This window comes from Haplochromis burtoni, unplaced genomic scaffold (assembly GCF_018398535.1).
Source record: "Haplochromis burtoni strain Fernald_Lab_line unplaced genomic scaffold, NCSU_Asbu1 Contig_16, whole genome shotgun sequence".
In the NCBI taxonomy this organism is placed as follows: domain Eukaryota; kingdom Metazoa; phylum Chordata; class Actinopteri; order Cichliformes; family Cichlidae; genus Haplochromis; species Haplochromis burtoni.
In genome coordinates this window covers 432,663-456,040 of record NW_024582377.1, presented here as the reverse complement: position 1 = coordinate 456,040, position 23,378 = coordinate 432,663, and the positions used below count along the sequence as shown (strand labels likewise).

Below are 23,378 nucleotides of genomic sequence, written 5' to 3'. Positions count from 1 at the left end.
TTCTGATTGGTTGTGCTGTGCTGTTGCTGGGATGCTCACTGGCTGCATTCTTGATTGGCCCACTGCCAGACTTCTCTGACCCATTACTGGTTAGTCTCAAATACATGTGCACACTCACAAATTTTAATATTCATTAAATGCATTCCCTAGTTCCAACTACTTAAACCTATTTCTGCCCTTAGCCTAAAATCTTAACTCTTTAAAAGAAGTTTGAACCCATGGGGACAACGATTTTTATTCCCATTGGGATGCAGGGTTCACAGAGGAAACATACTAACATACCACTGAATGCAAAAAGGTGACTTATTTATAGCATGCATTCTGAACACATGAAACATGAACACATATATAATCACGTTTTGGTGATATGGAGTGATTTGTGTAACACTTCATTAGCTACAGCTGATTGCAAGAGGACATTGTAGTCTCCGGATGCATAGTTAGCCCTCTGTTTCCCGCGATTTCATGCTGTTGGTCACCAGTTTTCTTTGCACGCATTGGAAGTGTTCTCAAAGTTGAAATAAGGTTAGCACAAGATCCGCAAACTTTAGAGCACTAAATTTACGTCTGTCATTACTTCAAGTTGATGAATTTAACTGTGACTGCATGATCTATGCCTTCCACATTGCTAGTAGTCTCTTCCAGAGTGTACATCCTTTATGTCAAAATTTAGTCAGAGAAGGCCCCCATGGTTTGCTTTACAATTGGTTTAAAGTCCCCACTGGGCCATGAAAACAAGAACACTCAAGCCTGTACACACAAGCAATCTTCAAATTTTAATCCTAATTTTCTTGCTGCAGCACATGTATCTCTACTGTCAGGTTCTGTTAAATCAACAACACAAACATCCTTCACCACCTTAGGCTGAGTGTGGTTAATTACTGTTCTGCTAATGACTCATGATTTCAGCCATATCCTTTTAGTTCAGTCTAATCTCAGATTCAATGAGCCGCTCTGAATTAGATCACACTTGCTGTCATCTTAATTAAATACACCTTCTCACCTTTGAGATGCATGTTTACAGGATAAACACTGATTAAGAAATCATTCTCAAGTCTCAACAAGCGACTCACAACAATGAATCATGAACGGCAAAGCTAAAAATGATTTATATAAGAAAAGAAGTACGATTATGCCAATGATAAGAGTGCTGCTTTCTTTTTATAAACACCACTCAGTAAAAATATAAGCAAATACAGGCTGCGTATATACATGTTTATTAGACAGCATTTAATTTGCTTGATGCTGATTATATCAGTGGATGCATTGTGTTAAATGGTAACAGCATCTGTACTGCCTTTCACTGTGATGTCTGCTTGTGTTTGAAAGTGCTCTCTTTCTACAGGGCTTTCAGCCACGAGGAACATACATCGGAGTTCGCATGTCGAGCTTGTCCAAGCTGCAGGAGAACACTGGCCCTGGGAAAAAACTGTCTCTTTTACCACAGCAGCTCAGTAAAAGGTCAGCAGAAGGTTTTCGCGGAGTGAAGCACAGACTGCACCACTGACAGACGCACAGATGTGCTGCTGTAGAAATGGATTTGAGCAACCTGAAGACTGATAACGTATTATTATAATTACTTGCAGTAAAAGCTTTGGCAATAGTGACTGTATGCAGACACACTACACACAGTCATTACAAAAAGAATGCACACCCTCTTTCAAGTTCTGGTTTCTGTATTGGGAAATAATAAAACAATAATTAATTTGGGCCTTACTAAGTTGTGTTGGATCCTTAAGGTAGAGCACAACCTGAACAGTGTGTAACACAGGGCTAACACAGAGTGGTAGACAACCATTCACACTCTCACATCTACCTCTTATGGAAGTTTATGGAAGAGAAATCCAAGACAGAGGAAGACTGAATGTTGGACTTTAACTGAATCCTAACTTTGCAGTATTCCCACTGAATGTATAAATAAGCAGCATGAATAATAATGAAAAAACAAACAGCTAGTGTCTATTGTGCTTATCCCAAGTGCTAAAAAAATATTGCAAATTAAAAAAATGTTAAAATCAAAATGCTAAAAAGGGCATCTGTCTGGTTTTATATGTGTTAGATTTGGAGGAACTATCAGCAGAGAAAGTAGCAGTGGCCATGACACCTCCAAAGCTCGAATGAAAAGGATGCTGGCCAGGGACTCCACTCTAGACACCTTCCTCTGCGATTCTCCAGGTGAGAAAACCCTGATCAGTTTAAGCTTTTCAGTAAAATAAACTTTTAAGTTTTTAAAACTTAAACGAATGAAATCTCGTTGTTTTCACACTGTAGATCTACAAGGGTTAAGAGTAATATGTATCTCTGCTGGCCATGACAAACTAAACGTTAGAAAATTAAAAGGAGATAACTATGCATGTGTGAATGCAGCCGATTCATTTCAATTTAATCCACCTCTATAAACTGTATTTAAAAACTGTGAATGTTGGGAAAAACACTGGAGCTTAGTAAAGAGTCATTAGTGGTCTCTGCAAACTTAGAATGAAAGCACAACATAAAAGTGACCACTTAAATACAAGTTCACAAAGAAAAGTTGCAGATCAAAGAAGTTTTTTGAGAGCTATTCTTTGGGAATGGTATTCCTGATTTTCTTCTTTAAGCTCTGCTTTGATATAGTTTTCTGTTAGATCAAAGACTTCTTTTTAAAATACGGAAAGCTCCCTAAATAGATTTATTAGCAATCCCAAGCCCTAGGTTTGCATTTTATTGAAGTTGGCTAATTTCTATTCACATCCAACACTGACGCCAGGATAAAACACACAAAATATGTAGTTTGCTTGCTTTCATCCCTAAGGATTCATACCTCAGAGCCCTTGACAAGGGTCTGCAAACATTCTGAGCATTTCTGACCACCCCTGTGAACTGAGGAATCACGGCTGGTCATCTTGTTCCTGTATGGAGACTCCATCTGTCTCTCTCCACACAGGCGAGCGTTTTGCCCAGCTGGTGTTTCGATCAGAAAACTCAGCCAGTCTCTGGAGTCTGAAGGCGATCCACGCCATGTGTGAGATGGAACAATCCAGGGTTCGTCATGTTCTACTCACTCCTCTCTGTCAACTTTGCTGAAACATTTAGTCATCGTCTCCTCTCTCTCACTTTTTCAGTTTAATACAGTGGCTGTGTTCCACATTTTAATCCATCTCCTCCAATAAAAACCACTCTACATCATCTTGTGTGAAATTAGTTCTTTTTTTTTATGAAATAGCTTTAAATCTGGGCATGCATTCAAAAAAACCTTTGCCTCCTTTGAAACAGATTCGCTCCCAGGCCCAGTTCCAGGACCTGTGCCAGCAGCATGTGAGGGTGAAGGCTGAGGGAATGTCCAAGAGCGGCTGTTGTCCAAGCTGGTCTCTGGGGAATTACTTGGCAGTCCTTACTAATGCCTCCCGCTGCCTCAGCCTCACCTCACAGCAAGTACTGAAGCTTTCTTCTCATTTTCAAAATTATAAAACAAAACAAAATAAAACAGGCAAAGGGATATCAGCTCATCAGACCAGTCCTTTTTATTTTGTAAATTGTACTTTGTAGGTGGATGTCTTGTCACGTTCAAGAAGACATTTGAAAACCTGATCTTGTCCTCAGAGTTGTTTGGTAAAGTAACCCAAGCAGAAAGTTGACCATTACGAGCTTTTAACTGCACCTCCAGTCATAATGAGCAAAAATCAAATTAAACCATGTTCAGTTTAAATATACTGTGTGTGAAATCTCACCTTTAGATGTCAGTAGATTCCAATCAAGTGCATAATCATAGCTACGGAGGCCACTGCAGGGCAAACAACTCTGGCTGCTGTTCGTCTGTAGTGAGTGTAGTTGGTCAGTCGACTGTTGTCCAACTGAGGACATCAGCTGGTAAAGCATTATTATGCAGATATCCCTGTGACGTGGCATTTAATTTTCTTTCAGAAATAAAATGTGCTTATTTTACAAAAGGTTAAAGGAGCATGGATATGTGTGAGCAATGCAAACTCAGTAAGCACTTAATTATACCTCAGTTCTGTTGTGTTATCTTGTGGTTTTATTTTCCATTGTCTTTCTCTCATACCAGGTTTCTGAGTCTCTGAACCTTCTGCGGAAATGTGCGCCATACTATCATGAAGGACATCTAGTTGAAGCCTGTGCCCAGAGACCCAAACATGGCAGCTGTTCCTCGGTTCCCTCCCGCTGCAAACAATCCCGCGTGGTGTTCCAAATCCTGCACTTTCTGGTTGACAAAGACTTTCTTGGACCGCAGACTGTTGAATACCAAATTCCCACACTGAAGTACAGTCTTCTTTTCCTACCTGTAGACAAAGGAGAACATATGATGGAGATATACATGAATAGCCTTGAAGGCAGGGATCTAACCTACAATAATACGACTATTACTGGCATAGACTTTGGCATTAAGCAGGCTCTGTTTGAGTATTACCTGACAAGAGATTCAGTTTACCCTGTCCTAGCTGTTGTATCACTTCTGTTCACTATGGCTCTATACCTCCACTCGCTCTTCATAGTAGCGCTATCTGTAATAGCAATCACCGGCTCCCTTCTAACATCCTATTTTTTCTACAAAGTAGCATTTCGTCTGACTTTCTTTCCTCTGGTCAACCTGTCAGCAGCTCTTATTCTCTTGGGAAGCTGCTCCAATCAGGTTTTCATCTTTACTGACTTTTGGAATCTGCAGCTATCCCAAAATCCTTCAGCTTCCCTGGAAAAGAGAGTAAACAGAGCTTTGCAGGAAGTAGGCTATTTGATTTTAGCATCAGGGCTGACCTCCAGTGCAGCTTTTTTCTCTGGTTATCTCAGCAGCATCACAGCAATCAGATGCTTCTCCATTTATCTCGGAACTGCCTCTGTAATCAGCTCCCTCTTGGCATTGGTGTGGCTGCCGTGTTCGTTCATTCTGCGTGAGCGCTACACAAAAATGTCTTCTGCATCTGCGGCAGTGCAAGGATGGAACCCCTGCTGCTCCAAAAGCACTGGTGGCTTTTGGGACACGAGTTCACGCAAGAGATGCCTCTTCAGCCTTGGGCAGAAGCTGAGAGAATTAAATCGTGGTCTCACTGACACCTCCAATTTATTATTTCTGAAAATCCTGCCCTGTGGAGTTGTAAAGTTTAGATACATTTGGGTTTGCTGGTTTGCAGTGCTCGCTGCTGGAGGCATGTACATGTCATGCATAGACCCGGGCATGAAGCTGCCAGCTCTTGAGAGCAGGGTCACCCAACTGTTCCGCTCCAGTCACCCATTTGAGCGATATGACGCAGAGTACCATCACATGTTCATGTTTGAGAGGCAAAGAAATGGAGAGGATAAGCCTGTTACGTTGATGCTTGTTTGGGGCATCAAACCGACTGACAACGGAGACCACTTTAACCCAAGAAGCAATGGCTCTTTAGTTCTTGACCCTGACTTTAACATGAGCCGACCTGATGCTCAGGTTTGGTTGCGGGAGCTGTGTGGACGGGTTCAGAACCAAAGCTTTCACTGTCCTTCATCACCTGAAGATAAAGATGCAATGACAGATAATATCTGCCTCGTAGAGCAGCTAATACACTGGATATCTGTCAGGAGGTGCTCAGAGAGCGATGACGCCCTTCATTTCTGCTGTAATGACATCCCATTCCCTTACCCTCCCAGCGTTTTTGAGAACTGCCTAAGCATGATGCTGGCAGAGAGGTATGCCGAGGGCCATCTGGCACACAGCGGAGGGGTGTACTTCCAGCCAGATGGCAGGGTTGCTGCCCTCGTGCTGGCATTCAAAACTACATACTTCTACAGCTTCAACTTTAGCAGAACCAGTGTTTTTTACAGAGAAATCCTGACATGGTTTAACAGAGAGATATCAGGAGCACCACAAGGGCTGGAGAACGGCTGGTTCATCAGTCAGCTGTCTCTTTTTGACCTGCAGCAGTCTTTAAGCTCAGAGACTCTAGTAGTAGCTGGCTTTTCAGTAGCACTCACATGTGCTTTGCTTCTTTTAACCACATGGAATATTCCACTGAGCATATATGGAACAATAGCCGTAGGAGGCAGTGTGTTTGTCACTGTCGGCCTCCTTGTTCTTCTTGAATGGCAGCTTTGTGGCACAGAGGCTCTGTTTATATCATCTGCCGCAGGGCTGTCAGTCGATTTTATTGCCAACTATTGCATATCGTACAGCTTAGCTCCACATTCAGATAAAATTGGGAAAGTAGCACATGCCACTAAAAGGATGGGATGTCCTGTAGCAATAGTTTCTGGTGCTTTTTTCTTCATAGGGATCATCATGTTACCTGCCACGGCCTTGTTCTTCAGAAAGCTTGGGATTTTTCTGTTTTTGGTCAAATGTGTAGCGTGTGGATTTGCAACCTTCTTTTTCCAGTCCCTGTGCTGTTTTTGTGGACCCCAGAAAAACTGTGGAATGATCACGCTGCCGTGTTTTTCCGACCAAACGGACGGTATGCTTTCTTCTTGTTCTGATCCTGGCTCTTTGTCGACTTCTGCGGCTAACGGGGCATTTGGTAAATCTAGAGTGAGGAGGAGTTATGACAAAGAAGCAGGCGGTTATCTCTATCCCAACCATCGTCAGCACAGGCAGAAACAGACTGCAGGAAGTGGCTGCGGGAATCGAGGGCCCGAGCAGTACGAGCTGCAGCCATTGGCCTATCGCCTGAGTGACAGCTTTGAGAACAGCACCTGCACCAGTAAACTGTCAAACCGGCCCTCTGTGCTTTCTGATGAGATTGAGTACTGTGAGGGAGATGTGGCAAGGAATACCATGGATGGGGAGAGTGAGGAGACATGTAGCCATCAACAGAAAATCTGCCAACCACCACCAGCCGTCCAGACCTCATCTCCTTACAAAGAAAACACTCTATGCCCACCAGGCCTGGCTGAAGAAGATGTAGCTAAGGACAAGTTGCTGTGTAAAACCTGCAGGAGTCAGTCTGTCAGGGTGAAACACTGGAGCAATACATCATCCTCATCGTCAAGCATGGAGGAGACCATCATCAGCCATACACTGGAGACTACTGACCAGTCATCACTCTGCAAGGATGAAAATACCTTAGGGGAGAGGTGCTGTCACCCTCATGGCTCACATAAAGGACGTCACCTCTCCCTGTCTCAGAGCTCCTGTGAGGGTCTGGAGGAGTCCTGCGAAACGTGCCTCAGTGACATCGAACCAGGATCTTCGAACACACAGCAGCAAGAAGGAGAGGCGGAGGTCCACTTACAGCCAGGACACCTTAATGGGAGGAGAGATGCACTTCGTCTCTCACTGAAAGAAATCGTTTATGAGACTTGTGGCAAGCGTCGCACCAGCCACAGTGAGGAAGTGGTGATTTTACCCAACAGTAAGCCAGACTTACCAGATGTTTGGATAAAGAGAGACGGACAGCGGGAAGATACTTGTTAAAGAAAGCTGGAGAAAATCTTGAAAACACTGTGGATCTGACTCTTAATTTATACATATAAAAAAATTTAAACCAAAACAACTGAACTTATACAATCACAGTTGATGAAAAAGGAGCATACATTGTTACATTTGTATATTACACAAAGGAAATACAAGCCAACTGCAAATGTAACACGACAGCATGTTTGTCCAGTCTTGTTTCATCGTTTGTTACAAATGAGGTCAGAGCATGAGCGTGTCTTCAGCTAAAGGTTAAAACTGAAAGCATGACAGCAAAAGATGAAGCTTTCTATCCAGCCACAGTTTTAAACAAATGCCACATTTGAATATTAACTGCAGCTCGTCATCGACACAGAAACTATCCGAGTGCTGCACCTGCTGCCTGCAGAACTTACTTTGTGCCTGGAACTTTTTAACTTCTGAACCTGGACGCTCTGCACAGACTGGGTTTCTCCAAGCTGGGATTGACCCCTATGAGCCATATGCACTCATAGATTTAAATGTGAGATATAAAGAGACAGAGCTGCGTGGGGTGTGCCTGCGCGCAAAGCCTCAAACAGTTTATGAGCATGACTCAATCATTGTCACGTTTAGAGAAGCAGACAACTGTCAGTGGGTTCTGCACTCTGTGGGGATAACATGTACAGTATGTCTTTTGTGATGATAATGTAGAGAATCACTAACCTACAGTTCGCAGTGTGTATCATGTGTGGTGTCTTGGCTTGCTTTTAATGTTTCACTTTCAAATTAACGGTCATGCTGTTTATTCTAGTGTCAGTGCCAAAACAATGTAATGTTCACTCGTGCTGATTTCCAAGGGGCAAAGTGGTGTCTAACAGACTTAACACTAAAGTTTATACACTTAAGGTGCATACTATTCAGGATCCACAGATGTCAGTAAGCCTTAGCAGAATTAGGAGGAGCTTGAATTTCTGTTTTAAATGCAGTAATTGTACCATCACAAGCAGCTGCATCAACAGTCAATTTCCCATACAGATCTGGCTGCAGTGTTAAGAGAAACTCCTGACAGGCGACCTTTATCCACACTGCAAAGCATTTAACAGTATTTATGACATGAACAGCATGTGTCAAATGTCTTTCAAACAGTTGTTTCAAAGCAGCTGAAATTTTGTGATGTGCAAAAAAAAAAAAAAAGTGTCCTAAGAGTAAAATTTGATATGTTTATGGTCCTTTATATGTATAAAACAAAGAAGTATTGAAGGTGCAGTGGCTGTGATTCAGCGAGGACCTTAAGAAGAAAGATTTGCCATAAAATGTGCCTATGAGCGAGGTTATTTTCAAGACTTTTCATTGCAGAGGTGTTTTTGTCACTTGATATCTTGACTGTATAATCAAACATCTTTAACCAGCCTTCACTTTGGGTCACTCAGCAGAATAACCTTGCCTTATAGACAAAGGTAATCAATCACAGGCTTTCTATAAACAAAAAGATAAAGGTCACCACCACTCTTATTTATAGCTGTCAATGTTGATTTTTCACAAAAATGAAATAAAACATTTTATTTTCCTGCAGACTGGCTTTCGATTTATTTCAAATGTTCGCTGTGGTACAAGACAGATTACAGACTTTGTGGATAATGTTAAATTAAAATAGACCTCAAGGTGAAATGAGAACCACTCCAATCTTAACTCATATTTGCTTTCAAAGCAGCAAAACATTTTTGTTTTTGGTTCTAAATCAAAAAAATTAAAAACCAAAATCTCTTTGAGGATTAATGATTGTCTGAAGATTAAATGTCAAAGCCGTCAGCAGCGTTCATCTGGTCTGTTCTAATCTGCCTCCACCCAGTCCTCTTTTGCCCAGTCAGGTAATTGTGTGGAATATTCGAAGTCAGGTCCTTTGTAGCGTAAAGCGTGAAGATACATGATGAGTTCCTTCTCTGTGGGGTCTGGCCGCACTAGTTTACATTCACTACATAGGTGGTCTGGGGGAGTTTTCTGACTAGAATCATTTGCCCCAGTTTCATTTCCATGTGATTTGACTGGTTGAGGGTTCTGACAGTCTTTAACGGTGTTGTTGTCATTTACTGCCTCGATGCAATCTAACTTCTTGTCACTGCCACAAGCATCTACCTGTACTGGACAACTTTCTCCGCTTTTGTCAGATTCAGCGGTTCCAGCTGATTTGTCCATTTTCTCAGAGGCTTTATTTTTGTCTGCCTTGTGTGCAATGCCAATGCAGTCATCTGCAATATCCAGCATGTTAAAATTTTCCTGAGAGCGATGTTCTTCTACCAGCGCCTGCAGAAGCTCTTCATCACTCTTCCCCACAAGTCCCCCCTTCCCTCTGTGAGGACCCCAGGCTGATGACCCATAGACGGGATCATTAAGGATGGGAAAACCCAGGTACTGAAGGTGGACCCTGATCTGGTGTGTCCGACCAGTAAGGGGTAAACAGCGGACCATACTTGTTTTTCCGTTAAAGCTAAGCCTCTGGAAGACGGTCCGGCACTCCTTTCCTTTTGGGTCAACACGACAGAGGCCGATTTTGAAAGAAACAACCAGGATGGGTTCTTCACAGATCACCTCATCCTGTGGAAACTCCCCCTCCACTCGGCAGACATACTCCTTTTCAAGCTGAAAGAGACAGAAGATGTAAGAAACCTGTGGAGACGTTTTGAAAACCGACTCGCACAAAAGTGCAAAACATGCTCAACATACCTGTCTGTCTCTCACCATCTGGTCCAGTTTCTTAGAGGTCTCAAGCGTCCTGGCAAACAGCAAGACTCCAGAGGTGAGCCTGTCCAGCCTGTGGACTGTATGCAGCTCAGAGATGCCAAACTCCTTCCCCAGAATGAAAATCACCGTGTTGTGGCGGAATCGGCCACAAGGGTGCACAGGGATGGAGGCAGGCTTATCGACCACAAGCACTTCGCCATCATCTACCAGAATCTCCAGTGGTCTGCCAACTACAGGGGGCTCGTGGCGGTGTACAGTGTTCCTCAAGTGATCATTATTCTGTGCATGGTGAGGGAAAATTTAAGTGTTTGCCCACCTCAAACAAGGCCATCCAATACAATCAGGTGAATTTTTAGAAATCAGAGTATCAAGATTTGGATAGCTACCAATTTAATGACATGAAGGGTTGTTCTTTACAGCTACCACATGTCAAATATTTGATCCTTTCAATGCAAGCTACAATATTGAACAAAAGTAATTTTACTGACTGATCATTTGGCAACATGAATTTGGTGAATAATGTAGCCATGGCATAAAGTCAATACCTTGTATTAGTATCCCACAAATGGTAAATGGCCTGTATTTGTAGCGCTTTACTAGTCCCTAAGGACCCCAAAGCGCTTTACACGTTCAGTCATTCACCCATTCACACACACATTCACACAGATGGCAGCTACATTGTAGCCACAGCTGTCCTGGGGCGCACTGCCAGAGGCAACTGTCAGTGCTAACTAGATCCCGTTTACCTCCCCTATATAGGTTATACTATGGACTTATGAGACTTACCCTGAGCACCACAGATAGATCCTCCACAGGTGTCTCGTTGAGGCGGATGCGACCCTCTTTAGCGGCCTTCTGATAATACTCAATGGACTCAGCTCTGAACTCATTCTTAAACACATCCAAAAGGCTCTTTCCAATCCACCGACCTTTGCAGTAGGTCTTAAAGTCAAAGTAATACGGATAGACTTTACGAAGCCCAGCCTCGAAGTAGTATGACGTCTCGTTGAAATGCTCTTGGCTAAAGCTCACACCTGGGTTGCGTTTCTGCGGTGGGGGGATATATCTCTCCCCCGGACGGAGCTTCTTCCCACCGGCTCCTCTCCGTCTCTTACCTCTGCCGCTTGTCTCTTTGTCGTCCGTGTCGTCGTTTTTGCGTTTGCCAGTTTCTGACGCCTCTACCGCTGTAGTTTGCTCCAAGGGCACCGGCGTGTTTACATTTCCCGGTGTTCCCGACTCAATACCCGCCCGCTCCATAGCCCAGCTGCTCTTTCTACACTGTGGAGAATTAAGAAAACTCAGAAACCGATTCACTTTCTCGCAGGCAGAAACAAAATAAACTCCGCGACGATGAACGTCACACTGACTCAGAAAGAAAGATAATAAGCTTCCAAACGGCACCCTCACGTGCATCGCTCGTTAGCTAGAGGTCCTTCTCGCCACACGCGCGCGCCGTGATGACGTTTGTAGTCCAATCGGCGCTCCCTGAAGTTTAAACCAAACTATCAAACCCAATCCTGCATCCCATTTTGCACTTAACCATTAAAAGTAGACCGTTTGTTGTTATTTATGTGTTTTAATGTATTATTTTTGTCATGAAATGTATTTGTTACAAATTAAGTTCTATTCACACGAAATATAAATGACAGTATGTTTGTGTTTGTTCATGATCATGTTTTTATGCTCTAGTCCTTGTAGCTTCTCACGATACCAATTCCCTTAATACGTCTTTGTGCCACAAAGTGATTTTTGATGCGTTTCTTAATGTATAATGTTTCCCTATATTTAATAGACTGTAATTAAATAGATTTATAAAGTTATATATAAAATAAAGAAATTACCCGTTTTGCAAGTGTCTTTAAAACTCTGTGTTACTGCACCTACATTATAGTGATATGAGTTCGTTTTTACCCTTCAAATGGTTTTCTTGGCTCAATTAATGTATAATTCATGACAGATTATAGGCCTAAAAGACATTTAAAATGGTTTAAATACAGGAAATCACTTTATGGCACAGCATCTCAAAAAAGGCTTGTTTACCCCAGTTATGTGTTTATTTTCAGTCTTTTTGGAATAACAGCAGTCACTAAAATATTCATTTACTTGGTTTTATTATTAAATCCAATATTTACATATGATTACGTTACTTATATGATTCCAAAAATGTATCAGATTATTATGTTTTGGCACAACTTCCTAACCCTGCTCTATATTTACAGTGTCACATGTGATTTATTCTGCACACACATATTGTTAAATGAGTAAGAAGCATTCTTCCCACAAAAATATAGTACTTTGTCAATTTGCTAAACGTTTATTAAAATTCCCAAGTTTGAACTTTTGCAAGTATTAATGCATATGTATCCAAATAATCCCCCCCACACACACATCTGGCAAGGCTCACAATCGGCGACCAATTTTACCATCCATCTGAAATCAGCACAAGCATTCACATATCTTAGAGCTTTTCATGCTGTAATCTCAACAAACCCATTATTACACTTCACAAACTTCCCCAGAAATAATACTGTGTACAGCCCTTTTTTCCCCACTGTGATCTACTGTACTTGCATCACTCTAAATGAATCACAGGATTCTGGGAAGAGGCTAATCAGTAGACCGCTGAAGACTTATTTAGTCACTCATTGTTTTATCGCCCTTGGAAGACAATCTGGCCAGGCAAACAGAGCAATATCCTCCTTTCATGTTGCTAGGTGACAACCTAGCAGAGCAGGTGGTCCTTAAGATAGAAGCTCAGTTGAACTATAAGAGGTGTTACAGGGCCCCGGAGACGCAGCACCAACGCCACCTCCTGCAAGGGCAACCACACTGCAGTCAGAGCTCACCTCTGGGGAGAGAAGGAAGGATAGCAGGCACAGGTGACTTCCTCATTTTTTGTGTAAGAGTTCAAGGGGTTTAAGGCTTTTTTTTTTTTTCTTACCCAGGCCACTGGTGCCTCTTGTCAGTCAAGGGGACATAAACCACTCCCATCAAAGCTTTCTTGAGGAAGCTCCCATCACTCTGCCGATCATACTGCTCTAGCACCTGACTGCCACCATCAGGGCCCACTGGGAGAACCAACCGCCCACCTGGTTTCAGCTGCTCCAAGAGCTTCCATAAGGAAAGACAGGATTTTAAAAAAGGGTTTCATACTTTTTCACTTTATTCATGGCATTAATTCAGCGCAGTCTGTCTTTAGAATGCATTTCAAGTACCTTCGAAGCTTAACATACTTATAAAGTTATTTTAGAGACAACTGATTGGGTTATAATGACTTTAATATAGCTGTAGATACACCACAGCCTTCTGTGCCTTGTTTGCAGGCTTCAGTTATAGCTGAATGAATGCCTTATGCCTATTTTTATTGCATTTTATTCTGACAAGAGCCTGTGTCCTTACAGCCTTAGGAACAGTGGCTGCAGCTGCACCAACATGAATGGCATCATACGGCGCTCCATCTGGGTAGCCGAGTCTTCCATCTCCCACTGTGGGCATACCCAGATATGAATTGTATTTTTTTTGCAGCCATGTGCTTTAAATCTCAATAGATAAAAGTGGCATGACTTTAAGTTTGACATCTCCTGACTCACCAACTAGTTTGATGCGTCCAGAGGACAGCAGCTCCGGGTCGTCAGCTTGAACATTTTTGATTGACATCTGAACCAGTTCGTCGATGTGTTCAATGCCAACCACTCTACCCGTGGGCCCTGTCTGCATATGATGGTAAAAAGCAGCTGTTTAACCTCTGTTACATGATACATGGGTGAAACAATCTAGCTAGTGGTGAGATTTAGAAAGAAACTTCTCAAATTTTTAACAGAATTTACCATTCTTGCAAAGCAGGCGGTGAGATATCCACTTCCTGAGCCTACATCCAGTGCAGACGCTCCTTCAGTTAGTTTGTCACTTAGTAGCTCCAAAGCATGAGCATGCTGTCGAGTAAAGCCAGCAGGAAAACTTCTGTTAAGTTTTGTTTAACCATTTAGTCCTCCCAGCACTGTTCAGTGTTTGTTACTCACCATGTGTGGTGCACTGATGGTTGCCCTGTAGCCTGTAATTACAACGTTTCATAACAAAGTTGTAGCAGATCTTTCTCTATAAAACAGCTATTATTCAACAATGCAATGTGATGAAAAAAACCCAGGCTGTGTGTTTAGAAAGTGCTTCTGAAATAAATACCTATGGATTGGGGAGAGTCTGCATATGGATAGTCTCTCGAGTAGAGTCCTCTGTCAGTAGCCAGCATGGCATTGAACACTCTGTCACTCTGGATCACGCCATGGTCTGGCAGAAAAAGAAGAAAAAAAGAGGTATTGATACTGAGTTGAATGAATGGAGATGATGATTCCAAACCAACCTGTGCAACATGTAACTACAGTCCCAACCCTCGTTTAGAAAGGTCAAGAAAGGTCACAAACAACAACAAAGATATCAAAGCTCAAACCCTTTACCCCTTAGCCTGCTGATAAGCTCTGGATTTGTTTTGCCGCTGGACATCCACGCCATTGTCCGGGACAGCAGCACACCCATGGGGACTGCCACTACTGCCAGGCGCAGCGCCGCTCGCATCTCCTACACCGAATCTCTCTGCAGGGACGCGACGATCAGCGCTTGTAACCCTGAGTACACGACACACAGATTACTGTAAAATGCATTCAACGGCCTGGCTGTATTCTCCGTGTGGTAATCGAGAGGGCAGTTTAGGTCATTTGTAAGATGTCCAAATGTGGCAGTGCAAATTCACTAATTACAGTAAACTTGACAGACAGACAGCGAGCGGTACAGCAGCACATGTAACGGCTATAATAGCAAGTTTACGTTACACTATAAGCGGATACTATCATTATACCGTTGCAAATGATTATTGCACTTATTTAAAATAGTAAATACCCCCATATAAACAAATTCCGTAGAGGTCGGTAGCCCTTGTTTACCTCGGTAGCTCAGCCGCGGTCACTTCCAGCTGAGACACATTTCCTAATCCCCTCCTCAGCAAACCACAGCCCAATGAGAAACTAACCTTTTATATGTGAAGCTCAAACTAACCAATCAGCTCTCAAAATTGCTTGACGGGCGGATACAGCGTCTAATCAAATATATCTGAAAAAGGAAGTGGGCTGTCGGTCGTTTAAGATTGTAGATCATGGATATGTTTAGCTAGCAACGCTAAACTTTAATCATTAAAATAATATATCTGCGTTATTAATTTCTAGCCTTTTGAGGTTTTTCCACACAGGTGAGTTATGTTTCTATTCTTTATGGTAACAAACTGCTCGAAAAACGTTTAAATGCACAGTAATTATCCATGTAGTTGGTCAGCAACCAGCTTAGCCGTAAATGTAAACCGAACCATCAGCTTTCTGATTTGTCTTAATTGTATGTACCTTCCAAACATCTCACGCAAGTGTCACTGAAAGAAAAGGGTCTTAGTCCAAAAACAGAGTAACACTGTGTGTGTGTTTTAAACCGTGATGTCGACATCTCTTTTACCCACTGGCTGCACCAGAATGATAGACGACTTCGAGAAACAGGAGGTTCGGTCCAGCGGGGAGCTTTGGTCCGAGATCTGCTCCAGCCTGCCGGAGGTGCAGACTGAGGCGACCCCGGAGAGCAGCACAGACTTCAAAGACTCATTTCACCCGCCTGTGCAGGTTAATGGACAAGCAAATGGGACAGATACCAGTCCATCCAGTGCCAAATGGGAACCCATGGAGGATTCTGAGATTTACATAGCCACTCTAGGTATTTCCTTTTTTTAGCTTTTCAAGACTACAGACTTCCTGTCTCCTCGCTGTCTGTCAGCAAGAGGCATGGAAATGATAAGATGCTAAATTCCCGCAAAATGAAACCAGATAGTTTTCTTCAGCATAGCTGGCTTGAATTGCCTATTTATTCTCCATGTTTTTGTAGTGGCTGACACATTTGCCTAACAAGCGACGGATCCCTGGTTTGATCCCAGAAGGAGACACAGATCCCTCTGGGGTTGGGCCAGGAAGGGCATCCGGTGTAAAAACTGCTGATCAAATATCCTGCGGCGACCTTTTGTGAATAAGGGCGTTCCAAAAATATGGCATGTGCTGATCACATACTTTGCACTTTATACACGAGCACGAATGCGGCACTCCTGGTTTGTCCCTAGAAAGCGTGTTGAGCATACGGGAAACGATCCCTCTGGGGTTGGGAGACAGGAGGGCGAGTGAGGAGCAACGGTGGTACAAGACAGACTAGAGCTCGTCATAATGATCCTGTGGCGACTCATTTGGTTCTGAATTTAAGGGGAAAGTGTCTAAAAAATTAAAAGATAGAAATACGCATCGTGGCTCATCAGATGGAGTTGGGTTCATCTGCTATCAATGTTATTAATTTTATACCATCAGAACCTCTCTCCCACTGTTTAAATGTTCTGCCCCATACTGGTCTACGTATAACACATAACATCGACAGGGTTCCCATTTCCAATCGGACAGGACTTAACCTATCAAGAGTGGAGAAGTGTGGTGGACTCGAGTATCATGTCAAACTCCGATATAAAAATCTGGACCTTAATCGATCCATATGAAACTGCAGTGGCAGCAGGCGCACGGTGGAAACTGAAGTCCTTATAGGAAGTCTGATGCTGCTCAGCAACTCAGAACGATACGGCACAAGAGTGAGACAGGGAGCAAGCAATGTATAGCACAGAGCCGCACAAATCGATGCAGTTCGAGAGTGGTGGGTGTCACCGTGGTAGTGTGAAGGTCAGTGTTTCAGGAGTCCTGACGTTGAGTGGGATGAAACTGTTTCAACACTCCGGTCTCAGGTATAGGGCGCTGTTTGGTAACGCGCAGATCTCGGACGTCTTCAGACCGAAACTCTGCCCAGCTAGGGGTGGAAATGAGTGTGTGTGTGAGGGGTGTATGGGGGTCGCTCCACATCACGTAAGTACCTTGGTTCTGTCTGCTGTTGATATTGATGCTGAGCGTCAGAGGGGATCCAGATTCGTTCGGCTTACTTCGTCCAATGTCTGTTCTCGTCTTACGGTGGCTAAGGTGATGCCTCATGTGTGGATAGGAGTAGAGATGTACTGAATGCGGCTCACGATACGTGCTGCAGTTAACATACCAGCACAGTGATACGCAGGTCTTGCTCTAAGACGCTAATCGATAGTTCCCATCTGTGGTACCTTAAAAGCGAATAGACAATAAAACTTCCATGGGGGGGGGTTTAAAACACACACACAGTGTTACTCTGTTTTTGGACTAAGACCCTTTTCTTTCAGTGACACTTGCGTGAGATGTTTGGAAGGTACATACAATTAAGACAAACCAGAAAGCTGATGGTTCGGTTTACATTTACGGCTAAGCTGGTTGCTGACCAACTACATGGATAATTACTGGGCATTTAAACGTTTTTCGAGCAGTTTGTTACCATAAAGAATAGAAACATAACTCACCTGTGTGGAAAAACCTCAAAAGGCTAGAAATTAATAACGCAGATATATTATTTTAATGATTAAAGTTTAGCGTTGCTAGCTAAACATATCCATGATCTACAATCTTAAACGACCGACAGCCCACTTCCTTTTTCAGATATATTTGATTAGACGCTGTATCCGCCCGTCAAGCAATTTTGAGAGCTGATTGGTTAGTTTGGGCTTCACATATAAAAGGTTAGTTTCTCATTGGGCTGTGGTTTGCTGAGGAGGGGATTAGGAAATGTGTCTCAGCTGGAAGTGACCGCGGCTGAGCTACCGAGGTAAACAAGGGCTACCGACCTCTACGGAATTTGTTTATATGGGGGTATTTACTATTTTAAAAAGTGCAATAATCATTTGCAACGGTATAATGATAGTATCCGCTTATAGTGTAACGTAAACTTGCTGTTATAGCCGTTACATGTGCTGCTGTACCGCTCGCTGTCTGTCTGTCAAGAATAAAAATACAAAACTATAACGTTGTTACAAAACACTTGACAGTATGTACTCACACATGATTAAAAAAGACAAGATTGCTGCAGAAGGTGTTTTTTCCTAATCAAAGAAAGATCAGCCCTTATTTATTTCTCATGAGTTAAATGTTTTATTTGTTCAGTAGGTGTTCTTAATTTTCATCTTAAATAAATTCATTACATCCGTTACAGCCTAACCAGTCCTTTAACCCCTAAATGGTTATTTTGCATATCTGCGATCTTTGCTGGCCTTATGACACATTGTACCAAAACTCACACTCTTCTTTGATTCTTAATTCAAAATCTGTCGGAACTTTGATCCAAGCTATAAAACTGACATTTTTGGCTACATTTCGCTCCAGAAAACCGCCTGAAGAAGATAAAGGGCCAGTCCAGTGATGTGACCTCCAGGGACATGCTGCACTCCTTGTCTCAAGCCAAAAAGGAATGCTGGGATAGATTCCTACACGATACCCAGACCTCAGAGCTCTTCCAAGGGGGCGACATGGATGAGAGGTAGGACATGGACATGATGTGAAAAATCATCCTGTTGGAGGAGGATTTTTTATTTTTTTTTATAGTCATTGCATCTTTAGATGTGATTGTATCATTTTTGCATTTCTTTCCTATGTCTTTCTAACTTAACATATTACAGCAATAACTCATTATCTCACTGTTTCCACTTTTCCTTAAATTCAAGAGACTATGTGGCATTTACTCATCCCAATACAAAATTACTTTAATCTTTATCTTTCAAAGTGTCTAGTAGTTATCTGGAGATGGCCTGCTTCTTATCGTAACCTCTTAAGCCCCAAGCCTAACTGATCTCCTGCCTTTTGCCCCCACATCAGGGGGCGTTGGGGCTTAAGAGGTTAACACCCTAAACTATTCATGCCCTTCATCCCTTTGCAGTGCTCTCGAACACTTCAAGAGGTGGTTGATTCCAGAGAAGGTGGCCATCAGTGCAGAAGAGCTGGAATATCTCCTGAGGCCCTCTCAGAATAAGGAATCAGCAGAGTCGGACCAAATGCAAAACGGAGAGGACGCAGAGATGCAGAAACCGGATGAAGATGACGCTCACCAGCCAGAGAAATGAGTGAATTAAAATGGTAACATGGAAAGAAGAACTTACTTCCTATATAGTCGGTAAACGTGACTTCCTGCTCTCATATTGTGTCATTGCAGTGTTTTGGCTATAGCCTTTGTTATCAGTGATTATAGCCTCTCATCACTGTCTGTATCCCCAGCAACTGAGTGTTAAACACTTATTAACTCACATGCATTTTGTCCTCTCTATTCAATGACACTGCACCTTGAGAACACCTAATAAAGAACGTGAAATGATACCTTTTTGTCCTCTAGCTGTAATCAGTGTCTCCTACTATGTTTACGAGAATGGCTCTTAACTACATATACAGATGTTCATTGAGGACCATATGTAGTGTCACATGAGAAGTGATGTTAACAATGCATTAATTTTTCAAAATGTTATTTTTCTGTCATTAAAAGGCTGACATCATAAATTAGAATGGCTGTGATTGTAACATACTGTGTAACGTTTTATTAATTTCATGTAGAAGTTTTTAATGATGTTTCAATAAAATATAAAAAAAAAATGGTAAATGGTATTGTGTTCATTTGTCTGCTTGTAACTCCAAGGACAGTGTTGTTGAATTGCTTTAGATTTTGGGAGTGAAAACGTTGGGTCTGGTACAATATGGCGTGTCATCAAGGGGGTATTTTAGGGCTTAGACATGCAATATGGTGACAAATGAAGTGCACTCTCTTTCAGTTCTGAGATTTTAAACCAGGACATAAAAAAATCATCTGATCCTAACAAAGTTAAATCATTTAAATGTAACTTTAAATGAGCAACAGCACACAACATATGAGACTTTTTCATTACTTTTTAAACCAAGCTATGTTAAAATGTGTGTGTGAAGTACACCACATTATTCAGTAGCTTGCAGAATCATCTTTAGTGGTACAAAAAATTTGTTTTTTTTTTAATTACTTTATCATTCTCTTCAGGACATGAGAGACTGATAAAGTGTTGCTTCAGTGAGATTTGCAGGCATTCTTTATGTGCAGCTCTCTTAAGGTTCAATCAGGTTGAGGTCTGGACTTTGATGTAAAGTTGCTGCTGTACTAGGGATCATTGTCCTGTTGGTTGACCCATATTCTTAAGCTCTCAGATAGCTTCACATTACTCTAGAATACTTTTTACAAAGGAGTTTATGGTGACTCTGTGACAGCAAGGTGCTCTTGTCCTGTGGCTGTAAAGCAAGCCAAAATGATCACCCTGTTAAGAACTTTAAATTTTAACATGCCAACTGAGGCCTGTAGAGTTTGAGATGCATCCCTGTTTTGTTTTTGTTTTTTTGCAGTTTCTCTGAACATTACATGGTCTGACCATGGTCTGAATTGGCTGGGACATCCACTCCTGGGAAGACTGGTAACTCCCTTAACTGTCTTCCACTTCTGAACAGTCCTTCTTGCTGTAGAATGATGGACTTCAAACTGTTTGGAAATGGCCTGAAAACTCTTCCCAGATTGATAGGGAGCAACAATTGCTTCCTGAAGATCACTGCTGATGTCTTTTCTTATTGGCTTTGTGATAAAACCCAAATGCTCACACTTACTGAAGATCAAATAATCAAGTGCGTTTGATTAGCAGTACACGGCAACTATTTGGCCTCCTAATGCCTATAGAAGGCAGCAAAGAACCGAGTTTGATTCATTCACCATTTTACAAGCCAGCGACTTTAGCAGTCACAGCGAGTCCACAGCCTGTTTTACAAAGTCCCTCGTGGCTCTGAATGACATAAAGCAAAGACCACCAGACATGATAAAATGCTCCGCTTGGTTTGGAATAATAATTTGTGTCTGAAATGGTGCACAGTGAACATGTTTTGAAACACACATATCCTAAAAAAAATGGATGAAAATGTAAATATCTTCATTTCAAAATTTCAGGGTAGCTGAAATCAAAGCAGCACAGAGAGAAAGTTGGTCTCCTTCAGCAAATTCTAGCGTTAAATTTTGAACATGCATCATTCTCCACAATGAAGGTCACACATTTGAATCAAGTAGGAGCAAGAAAAACACATTTTTGAGAGAAGAGCTCTTTAACTCTTGAAAGGAAATGACTCATGATATCACACTGGTATCTCTGCTTGAACTCGAAGACTGCAAGTTGTGAAAGGACAAGTGGAAGCTGTGGGCTTTAATTAGGCAGGGCTGCTCAAATTACAAGTTGTTAAGGCTTTTTGTGCGTGGAAGCTAGGAACTCGAAGGCAGTATTGGTCAGTATTGGCTGTTGTTTTTATTTCATTTGTCAATTCTGTGAGACTATTTCATTGTCCTCATTGAAAGCTATTCATTGGATGGTTATATTGTATATATTCAGTTTATATGTAGAAAATTCTAGTGATTCCTCTCGGAGCTACAAATGAATCCCTACAAAATAACCAAAGTTACAACAACTCTTTAAAGTGGTACAGCTCGAAAAAGGGCATTATAAACTTCTTAAAGGTAATATGTATTAAAGCGTACAGACGATTTATTGATTTGCATCCAAGTGTAATTCTGAATTAAATAAACTGAATTAAATTGTGTTCATTTGAGTAACAGCAGCCATGGCATCATTATTTAATAGGACTTAATTCAATTGGGGGGTCCTTGACATGAAAACCTTTGGATGTCCCTTGAATTAGATTACTCTTGGATCTAAACGGCTGAGAGAGTGAGATCAGAAAAAGCATCTCAACAAAACAGTCTTTGTCCTCATTTCTCATTCAAGTGGAGAACATATTCTGACAGTTACCTTGATTTAATAAAGTAGACTTTATTTAGCTTTTTCTAGAACATCCTTACCATTATTAATAATACTTAGGGACCAGCTGTAGCGGTCTCACAGAGACGTGGTTTGTGGTAATAGGTTGGACTGGGATAATAGACACTATGAAGCTCTGAGTGGGAAGAAACTAAAATCTGGCTCGGGCTCAGCAGTAATTAAAATGACATTTTCATCACTGGAGTATGTTAATAATGAAATCTACTTTGATGTCCACATAGAAAGAGAGTTTCAGAAAGCCATTTAGCCCCAAAGATCAGTCCGTTAAAAATAAAAATAGCTAAAAAATAGCTAACCCAAAAAAAACTTGATCTTTCATGTCTTTGTTTATTAATTATTATATATTATATATTATGTTCCAAAAATATCTGTCACAACTTTCAATGAAATGCTTCAAATGAGAGCCCATGGATTGATTCCCTTGCACAGAAAGTACAAAAATGAATACTTTATAATTTAATTTTTAATTTACATTGCTCTCATTTTATCTGCTGCAGCTTCTCAGTGGGATGCCTCCCACTCTACCTCTGCATATAGCAGAGGCTCTCTCAACTATAAACCCATTCCTAGTCGCATATAACTTACATGTCCAAATCTGCAGACCCTCAGTACAATCTGCATTGGGATCTATGGTCACAGTCCCAACACTGAGACAGCTGAAGTAAATTCCTCCCAGCAAGGTCCCTTGTTAATGAACTAAATCCCAGTAGCAGCAGCTACATCTTAGTGGAGCTCCTATAAACAGGATGTGGTGAAGAAAGAAAATCTCTGAAGGAAAAAAAGCATCTCTTTGTTAATATCAACACAAGCAAGTTTTTGTCATTTTGGGGGGATATATCTTCAGTGCAACTTTCTCTGAGGTGGACTAGCTTATGATTTGGTAAGTTCCACAGTAAAGCGTGGATATGTGGGAACTGAACATCATCGCCATACTGTAATGATCGTATTTTATCTATAAATGATTGTATGTTTCCGATCTTTTCCTAGATTAGTGGACAGATCTTGATGAAATGTTGCATAAGAAACTGTGCCAATATCTTCAATATTTACAGAATTAAATATTAATTGTATAAATTTGTACATTTGACAGTCACTCAAGCGCTGAAAGGGACGTCAGATTAGATTGTAGCAAATATGTATATTTATCCATGTATGTATGTTTCCCGTGTCCCGCTGGGGAGCAGTGGTTTGCTTGTGTATTTAATGTATTCAATGTCAGAGTGTGGCCTTCAGTAGCATTCTGTACAGACCTAATGACAGCAGGAACTACTGCACATTTAATCCAGTGCAAACTAGATGAACTGTTTAAAAAGTATTTCCAAATACAACTGGTGATGACTGGTGTGACGAAACCACCATAACCCACCACCATCCTTTCAACCAACACATTTCCAAAATTACCTAAAATAGCAAATCTGAACAGACTTCTGGCTGCTCAGTATTTAATACATGAATTATTACATTTGCACTTAGTTTGTTTGATGGGTGCATTTTTCTTCTGCAGCCCTCAGCTGAATGCTG

At 41.7% G+C, this 23,378-nt stretch overlaps 4 protein-coding genes across 6 annotated transcripts in view; 2 read left to right on the top strand and 2 right to left on the bottom strand.

The window, feature by feature from the left end:
* The window catches only part of disp2 (dispatched homolog 2 (Drosophila)), a gene marked incomplete in the record, with an annotated part of 14,104 nt that extends 5,309 nt beyond the window's left edge, over nt 1-8,795 (top strand). Inside the window, 5 exon segments of the mRNA XM_014331917.2 lie at nt 1,346-1,461; nt 2,060-2,175; nt 2,924-3,021; nt 3,253-3,411; nt 4,043-8,795. Coding sequence (XP_014187403.1) covers nt 1,346-1,461; nt 2,060-2,175; nt 2,924-3,021; nt 3,253-3,411; nt 4,043-7,375 — 3,822 coding nt within the window.
* Nucleotides 8,796-8,904: 109 nt separating this feature from the next.
* Nucleotides 8,905-11,542, bottom strand: rpusd2 (RNA pseudouridine synthase domain containing 2). Its single transcript, XM_005916652.2, has 3 exons — nt 10,862-11,542; nt 10,058-10,354; nt 8,905-9,973 (listed from the first exon to the last, which is right to left on the bottom strand). The coding sequence occupies exons 1-3, from the start codon at nt 11,486-11,488 to the stop codon at nt 9,167-9,169; spliced, it is 1,731 nt and encodes a 576-aa protein (XP_005916714.1). The 5' UTR covers nt 11,489-11,542; the 3' UTR covers nt 8,905-9,166.
* A 958-nt stretch (nt 11,543-12,500) lies between these two features.
* On the bottom strand, nt 12,501-15,112 carry pcmtl (l-isoaspartyl protein carboxyl methyltransferase, like). Of its 3 annotated transcripts, none has more exons than XM_042218167.1 (9): nt 15,010-15,112; nt 14,527-14,694; nt 14,255-14,359; nt 14,095-14,126; nt 13,903-14,007; nt 13,666-13,786; nt 13,475-13,560; nt 13,017-13,186; nt 12,501-12,887 (listed from the first exon to the last, which is right to left on the bottom strand). In XM_042218167.1, exons 2-9 carry the CDS (start codon nt 14,642-14,644, stop codon nt 12,851-12,853), a joined length of 774 nt encoding a protein of 257 aa, XP_042074101.1. In that variant the 5' UTR covers nt 14,645-14,694; nt 15,010-15,112; the 3' UTR covers nt 12,501-12,850. The 3 variants fall into 3 exon arrangements, with proteins under 3 accessions (XP_042074101.1, XP_042074103.1, XP_042074102.1); XM_042218169.1 differs by having other exon boundaries at nt 12,501-12,923; nt 15,010-15,111; XM_042218168.1 differs by having other exon boundaries at nt 14,966-15,040.
* Nucleotides 15,113-15,164: 52 nt separating this feature from the next.
* Nucleotides 15,165-19,624, top strand: ccdc32 (coiled-coil domain containing 32). Its single transcript, XM_042218170.1, has 4 exons — nt 15,165-15,311; nt 15,582-15,817; nt 18,364-18,517; nt 18,914-19,624. The coding sequence occupies exons 2-4, from the start codon at nt 15,583-15,585 to the stop codon at nt 19,095-19,097; spliced, it is 573 nt and encodes a 190-aa protein (XP_042074104.1). The 5' UTR covers nt 15,165-15,311; nt 15,582; the 3' UTR covers nt 19,098-19,624.
* The last annotated feature ends 3,754 nt before the right edge of the window (nt 19,625-23,378 follow it).

What these genes read in the sequence shown, in the direction of transcription:
- ccdc32 (XM_042218170.1), top strand. Translation starts at nt 15,583, where the DNA reads ATGATAGACGACTTCGAGAAACAGGAGGTTCGGTCCAGCGGGGAGCTT. An exon ending in GATTTACATAGCCACTCTAG is followed by an intron (nt 15,818 to 18,363) that starts GTATTTCCTTTT and finishes ATTTCGCTCCAG; the next exon opens with AAAACCGCCTGAAGAAGATA. An exon ending in GGGGGCGACATGGATGAGAG is followed by an intron (nt 18,518 to 18,913) that starts GTAGGACATGGA and finishes ATCCCTTTGCAG; the next exon opens with TGCTCTCGAACACTTCAAGA.
- rpusd2 (XM_005916652.2), bottom strand. Translation starts at nt 11,488, where the DNA reads ATGCACGTGAGGGTGCCGTTTGGAAGCTTATTATCTTTCTTTCTGAGT. An exon ending in ATCTATCTGTGGTGCTCAGG is followed by an intron (nt 10,355 to 10,861) that starts GTAAGTCTCATA and finishes CACCATGCACAG; the next exon opens with AATAATGATCACTTGAGGAA. An exon ending in AGATGGTGAGAGACAGACAG is followed by an intron (nt 9,974 to 10,057) that starts GTATGTTGAGCA and finishes TGTCTCTTTCAG; the next exon opens with CTTGAAAAGGAGTATGTCTG.
- pcmtl (XM_042218167.1), bottom strand. Translation starts at nt 14,644, where the DNA reads ATGCGAGCGGCGCTGCGCCTGGCAGTAGTGGCAGTCCCCATGGGTGTG. An exon ending in AGACTCTCCCCAATCCATAG is followed by an intron (nt 14,127 to 14,254) that starts GTATTTATTTCA and finishes TTGTAATTACAG; the next exon opens with GCTACAGGGCAACCATCAGT. An exon ending in CCGCCTGCTTTGCAAGAATG is followed by an intron (nt 13,787 to 13,902) that starts GTAAATTCTGTT and finishes CATCATATGCAG; the next exon opens with ACAGGGCCCACGGGTAGAGT.